The sequence below is a fragment of the Salminus brasiliensis genome, chromosome 9 (genome assembly GCF_030463535.1).
Source record: "Salminus brasiliensis chromosome 9, fSalBra1.hap2, whole genome shotgun sequence".
Classification (NCBI taxonomy): Eukaryota; Metazoa; Chordata; class Actinopteri; order Characiformes; family Bryconidae; genus Salminus; species Salminus brasiliensis.
Window position 1 is genome coordinate 983,689 of NC_132886.1, and position 7,500 is coordinate 991,188.

General features: G+C 46.1%; 1 protein-coding gene across 1 annotated transcript in view; it reads right to left on the reverse strand.

The window, feature by feature from the left end:
* Positions 1-7,500, reverse strand: part of wnt3a (wingless-type MMTV integration site family, member 3A) — a 23,716-nt gene that overhangs the window by 383 nt on the left and 15,833 nt on the right. Inside the window, exons 3-4 of the mRNA XM_072687084.1 lie at positions 1,763-2,028; positions 1-408 (exon numbers count right to left, since the gene is read on the reverse strand). The exon at positions 1-408 is cut by the window's left edge and continues 383 nt beyond it. Of these exons, the coding sequence (XP_072543185.1) occupies positions 1-408; positions 1,763-2,028 (674 nt within the window). The remainder of the gene's footprint in view (positions 409-1,762; positions 2,029-7,500) is intronic.

Below are 7,500 nucleotides of genomic sequence, written 5' to 3' on the forward strand. Positions count from 1 at the left end.
GCAGTGGCACTTCTCCTTGCGTTTCTCGGTCCTGGTGTTGTGTCCCCGGCCGCAGCACAGCAAGTCGCAGCCGTCGATGCCGTGGGACGTCAGGTTGCACTCGCGGTCACGCGTCCCAAAGGAGCCCGTCTCCAGGTTGGGCTCGCAGAAGTTGGGCGAGGGTTCGTAGTAGACCAGGTCCGTCTCGGTGGGCGGTTTGAAGTAGGCAAACCTGGGCCGGAGGGTTTCCACCCAGCCGCGGGATTCCCTGTGCTTCTCCACCACCATCTCTGAGGCACTGTCGTACTTGTCCTTCATGTAGTCCCCGATCACGCGGAAGTCCGGCTGAGACCACCAGCACGTCTTCACCTCGCAGCTGCCCGACAGCCCATGACACTTACACTTCAGGTACATGTGGTCGGCAATAGACTGAGGAGAACAGAGGACAACACAGTTAGCTTTAGCTTAGCTTTAGTTTGAAGCCCGTGTTAGTGGACATCTGAGGACAACAGTATATACTGAAATAATAACAGTGATCAGTAGTAAACCACTGAAGTGGTGGTCAGTAGAAGGCGGTAGTTAGTAGTGGACTGTGTTCAGCATAAGGGTTGTCAGTAATAGTGTTTACAGCTGAATGGAAGTCAGTGGGAAAGTGCCATTCAGTTTAAAAGTAGTCAGTAATGTATCCAAACTGTAGTGTAATATGGTCTTCAGTAGTAAACTATGAAGTTAACTGGAAGTCAGTAGTAGTACATGTCGTGAAATGCTGTTAAGTAAAGTGTTTTTAGTAAATGGTAGGTAGTAGTATTTAGTAATTTGTTGTCAATAGCATTCAGTAAATGGTAGCCAGTAGTCAGTAGTAATCAGTAAATGGTAGTCAGTAGTATGTATAATTAGGTGAATGGTAGTCAGCAGCACTGAGTGAATGGTAGTCAGTAGTGTGTATAATTAGGTGAATGGGTAGTCAGTAGTACTGAGTAAATGGTAGTCAGTAGTGTGTATAAATAGGTGAATGGTAGTCATTAGTACTGAGTGAATGGTAGTCAGTAGTGTGTATAATTAGGTGAATGGTAGTCATTAGTACTGAGTGAATGGTAGTCAGTAGTGTGTATAATTAGGTGAATGGTAGTCATTAGTACTGAGTGAATGGTAGTCAGTAGTGTGTATAATTAGGTGAATGGTAGTCAGTAGTACTGAGTGAATGGTAGTCAGTAGTGTGTATAATTAGGTGAATGGTAGTCATTAGTACTGAGTGAATGGTAGTCAGTAGTGTGTATAATTAGGTGAATGGTAGTCATTAGTACTGAGTGAATGGTAGTCAGTAGTGTGTACAATTAGGTGAATGGTAGTCATTAGTACTGAGTGAATGATAGTCAGTAGTGTGTATAATTAGGTGAATGGTAGTCATTAGTACTGAGTGAATGGTAGTCAGTAGTGTGTATAATTAGGTGAATGGTAGTCATTAGTACTGAGTGAATGGTAGTCAGTAGTGTGTACAATTAGGTGAATGGTAGTCATTAGTACTGAGTGAATGGTAGTCAGTAGTGTGTATAATTAGGTGAATGGTAGTCATTAGTACTGAGTGAATGGTAGTCAGTAGTGTGTATAATTAGGTGAATGGTAGTCATTAGTACTGAGTGAATGGTAGTCAGTAGTGTGTATAATTAGGTGAATGGTAGTCATTAGTACTGAGTGAATGATAGTCAGTAGTGTGTACAATTAGGTGAATGGTAGTCAGTAGTACTGAGTGAATGGTGGCAGTGGTAGTCAGTAGTCCACTCACTGTTCTCCCAGCCTCGTTGTTGTGGCGGTTCATGGCGGAGCGAGCATCGGGCCGGTTCTCTCGCGCATCAGCAAACTCTCGTGAGACCATGTTTCCGAAATCCACGTCCTCACTGCAGCCCCCCCACTTCCAGCCCTCTCCCGGGGGTCCCTTCCTCCTCGTATCGCAGCCACAGATGGTAGCAGAACCCTCCGCACACGCACGGGTTACAGCAAACGCCACTCCGGCAGACGCTATCGCGTGGACAAACGCTGACTCTCGCGTGGCTGTGGAGACAGAGGGGAGAAGACATCCTATATCGTCACTGTCACGCAGAAATCTTGTATCTCCACTTTTGCCATTTTTGACAGGAATGTAAACTGAATCTGGCAGTTCTTTACATCTCATTCTTTTGAAGTCATTTTATTTATTCAGTTTAAACAGAATTTATTTTATTTCTTTATTGAGCAGTTTTTATTGATCATCGCTGTCACACAGAAACATCTTCACTTCTTGACCGTTCTACTCTGACAGGTGTTCTTTATATTGGCTTTATTTATTTTAACTTTTTAAAATATAAAAAAAAACAGTTTTAAATTGTATTATTTTTGGGTTATTATTTTATATATATATATATATATATATTTAACAGATATTTATTTTCTTATGTACTCATTTAATTTCTTTCTTATTTTTATCATCTAAATTGTTTGCATTTTTAATTATTTTATTTCTTTTATAATTTATTTTTAGATATCATCACTTCCACACAAAATGTATTATATATATATATATATTTTTTTTATTGTTTCATATTTTTTTACTTTTCTCAATAATGTGAAAGTGGTGGTTGAATAGAAATGCTTCACCCATGTCCCACCACTTTTTACAGCTGTTTAAAATCTGTTTAAAATGTATTAATTTATTATTTAGTTTGGTCAATTCTGACAGTGACAAAATTCTAAGCTTCATTATTTTAGCCATAATTTATTGTCATTTATTTGTTTTCATTTTTAATTCTTGCATTTCATTTATTTTATCATTTATTTTTATATGGTCATCAGCACTTTTCTCTATGGTGTGAATGAGGCTGAACAGAAATGCTCTCCTAGAAAAATACTTTTCTATCGTCTTCCTTTGTGATATTTTTGGCGTTTTTGGCACTTTAAAAGAACCCGTTACTGAACCAGTCGACTCTGTTAAAGGAGGAAGGGCGTGGTCCCTCTGGCCCGTTAATCCCGCCCCGCCCCGCCTCTCAGCAGGAGTACTGAGATCTCATCGATCAATCGCGATGGAGATACCGCGCCGGCGCATCGGCCGCCTCTACCTGCCTGCGGTTAAAGGGAGTCGGTGTTCGCGAGGCCTCTGCTCATGGCGGAGGGATGAGTCAGCGGGGATCAAGCACACATCCTGCTAAATGACAGGTAAACACTGGGGCCACAGGGCTGTAATTACCCAGGCTTGATTAAACAGCTCCTCATTGTTCGGCAGCGAGACGCACAGTGGAGGGCTCTGTTCCCGCTCAGCCTCTCTATTGTTTTAGAGTGAAAAGGCCTCGTTTCTGGTGCCGAAAGCCAAAATAAACAGTCGCGCGGCGCAGAGAGCCGAGCCCTGCCGTTCTGCACCCCGCCGCACTCTCAGCCAAAGCCCCCCCAAAAGCCGCGGCTAGGCTACTGCAGCGGTCTGCGGCGCGGGCCGGGTGAATAGCTGATGGTGATAAATCCGCGGCGGTCTTGTGCAGTCTTGCTCTTGTGTGGGAGAGTGAAGGAACAGGCTGGGGGGACACGCCGTGAATCGAGCCATTCTCTCCGCAGCAGGTTTCAACTGGTTGGAGAAATTAAAGGCGCGGAACATGAGGTTGCAAAATTGGCTACCAGCACCGACCCACTTCAGCTCCAAACTACTGACTGAAGCGGCGGGCCTCCGCTCAGGATCAGCCTCAGTTCACATGCAGTTATATTACATTCTCTGAGATCAGATATGGATCCGATCAGATATGGATCCGCTCTCACTTCCCTGCACTTTACTTTACTTACTAAATCTTAATGATCTGGTTCTAAAAGCAGGTTCTAGAGCCGAACTCTTCTCAGAACTCTGGTAGAACAGCGTCTCAGGCATCAGGCAGCGTCTTCATCACCATTAGGTGAAGAACTTTCCTTCACCTCCACTGTAGAACCACAGCTCTGACTGGGGGAGCTTATCTAGAACCTCTACTGTAGAACTCCAGCTCTGACTGGGGGAGCTTATCTAGAACCTCCACTGTAGAACCACAGCTCTGACTGGGGGAGGTTATATAGAACCCAGCGTTTCACCCCAAACCCACCAAACCCACTCTGACTCACACTGCTCACGTCTGAACTGACTCATTGGAGAATTATAAAGGTCAGTAATTGGGAACAGTGGAGTGCAGTGGAACCACCTCCTAGTCCATCATCTAAACTGGGAGAGAGAGAGAGAGTGTTCAGTGTGATGCTCGCTCGACCGGATATTATTAATAATAATATCACAGAGCCCATAGAGACCAACCATCTCTCACTTCAACACTGATATATGCAAATGAACTCTGTTCTGATTGGCTGTCCTCTGTTACGTCTCCCTCAGAAAAGGCCTTCCTGTAGCTTCAGCAGGAGCAGCTGATGCTAACCTGTTGTAGGCGGAGCCTGGAGGATGTTCAGCATGACATCACCAGAACCACCAACTACCAACAGTGTGTTACCTGTATGGGGAGTGTGTGTGTGTGTGTGTGTGTGTGTGATAACTGTATGGACTGGGGGGTTAGTGTGTGTGTGTATTAACTGTATGGGATGTGTGTGTGTGTGTGTGTGTGTGTGTGAATGTATGGGATGGGGGTGTGACATCACAGCCGTCAGTGAGGAGCGGTGGGTTCGGCTCTTTAAAGGTCTGAGAGCTCCAGCAGTGTTAGGAGACACTCAGAGGAAGGTTCACCTGAGAAAGAATGCACCGAGCTGAGCCAGATTAAACCCACAGCGTGGGTGAGTGTGTGTGTGTGTGTGTGTGTGTGTGTGAACGGAGTGTGTGTGCGTGCCCACCCTGGAGCCGGCGGGCTCTGCTGACCTGCTGGGGGATTCAACACCCTATTGTGTTCCCACTGTCACGCCGCGTTACGCCCACAAAGGGACCCCCGATATGTTATATGAAGTCGGCCCCGGCCGGTGATTAGCGGGGACTAAAGTTAAGTCATAGCAACAGAGAAACTATGCGGCGCTCGGACCCCGCGTGTGGTGGGCCGGCCGGGGGGGAAATCCCCATTCAACCGCTTTAATAAAACAATCTAAAGGGCGTGTGAATGGAGAAAGGCTTCACACGCACCAGCACCCAGCAGGGGGCGGGGCTAAGGTCCCCCCATCAACTCCACTGGCCACACCCCCCCTTTCTTTCTCGCCTGGAGTTAATGATACACCCCCCCATGCTCCCGCCCCCCAGCACACACCAACACACACAGCATGAAAAGGTGGGCGCTCCCCGCACATCCTAAATCGTAACAGTTTCTCCTTCTGAGGTCAAAGGTCGTAACCCTGGGCAGCCTGGCCATCAACACGGCCAGTCTGGTACTTTGTGTTCCTAGAACTTAAACCTAGAACCACAGAGACGCTTACTCAGACTGTTTCTGAGATATTTCAGATGTTTCAATAAAAAAGTATTTATAAAAAGCATGATCCTACTCACACAACTTATCTAGAACCCCCAGAAGGACTAGAGTAACATTTTACTGCTCACACTATTGCTCATCCTCAAAGCTTATCTAGAACCCCCAGAAGGACTAGAGTAATGTTTTACTGCTCAAACTGATGCTCGTGCTCAAAGCTTATCTAGAACCCCCAGAAGGACTAGAGTAACGTTTTACTGCTCAAACTGATGCTCGTGCTCAAAGCTTATCTAGAACCCCCAGAAGGACTAGAGTAACGTTTTACTGCTCAAACTGATGCTCGTGCTCAAAGCTTATCTAGAACCCCCAGAAGGACTAGAGTAACGTTTTACTGCTCAAACTGATGCCATGCTCAAAGCTTATCTAGAACCCCCAGAAGGACTAGAGTAACGTTTTACTGCTCAAACTGATGCTCATCCTCATAGCTTATCTAGAACCCCCAGATCCTCCTATCCTATCCTATCTAGAATTATGTTTTTACCAGAATCCATCCACTGGCGTGATTGGCTGATTCCTAATTATGTTGGTTTATCTGCCTCTCAGCCAATCGGATTAAAGAGGTGTAGATTCTGCCTCTCAGCCAATCAGATTAAAGAGGTGTAGATTCTGCCTCTCAGCCAATCAGATGAAACACAGGTGTAGATTCTGCCTCTCAGCCAATCGGATTAAAGAGGTGTAGATTCTGCCTCTCAGCCAATCAGATTAAAGAGGTGTAGATTCTGCCTCTCAGCCAATCAGATGAAACACAGGTGTAGATTCTGCCTCTCAGCCAATCAGATTAAACAGGTGTAGATTCTGCCTCTCAGCCAATCAGATTAAAGAGGTGTAGATTCTGCCTCTCAGCCAATCAGATTAAAGAGGTGTAGATTCTGCCTCTCAGCCAATCAGATGAAACACAGGTGTAGATTCTGCCTCTCAGCCAATCGGATTAAAGAGGTGTAGATTCTGCCTCTCAGCCAATCAGATTAAAGAGGTGTAGATTCTGCCTCTCAGCCAATCAGATTAAAGAGGTGTAGATTCTGCCTCTCAGCCAATCAGATGAAACACAGGTGTAGATTCTGCCTCTCAGCCAATCGGATTAAAGAGGTGTAGATTCTGCCTCTCAGCCAATCAGATTAAAGAGGTGTAGATTCTGCCTCTCAGCCAATCAGATTAAAGAGGTGTAGATTGGGGAGGTTATTACTGAAGGTAATTACTAGAGGTAACATTCTCTAATAGGACTCACACACACACACACACACACACACACACACACACACACACACACAGTCAGTGCAGTGTCATCCTCTCTACAGGCCTTCACACTCTCACTGACCGCTTCCCCACCACCCTAATGACCCTCTCTCTCTGGGTCACCCTCCTCTGCGAGGTGCTCTAGCTTGGGGACGCCTCTGTGCTGAGCTGCAGACACGTGGAGAGTGGAAGCTGTTGGGACTTGCACTCGTCTGCAGCTGGATTCAGCAGTCGCTCCTTCCTTCACCGTCCACCGGGTCAGACGGGCTCGTACAGAAAGACTGTAGGATGTAAACAGTCATGCTTATGAATATGTAAATACATAAGCCCAGGATTGGAGAGTTAATGTGAGCGTGGGTAGATCTACAGAGACACCACACAGAGAGACACTCCCAGAGCCTTCCCAGAGCCAGAACCAGCCTAGAGCACAGCAGTGTTTCCACCAGTGACTCACTATTGACACTGTCATTTAGTCTAAGACTAGGCTTAATCCACGTCTGGCTAACGGGAGGAAATGTGTCCTGCAGGTTCACACGTTCAGGTACTTCTTCATCTGATAAACAGTGTTTGTACCAAGCTCAGCTCTCCTGCAAGACCACAATCAGCCTAGACCAACAGAACTACTCACCAGCAAACCCCACTGCTGACACAGATGTGCAAATGCACACACACAGCTTGTCTAGTCCCTGTAGAGAAGAAGTACTGCCAATAGAATAGGACTCTCTGGAGCAGATCAACATCATGACCCTATTGGCTCCATGCTGCCTAATAATGCCAGGCGTGGGCTAGAGGGGTATAAAGCCCCCCAGCATTGAGGAGCTGTGGAGCAGTGGAGGAACTGTGTTCTCTGGAATGATGG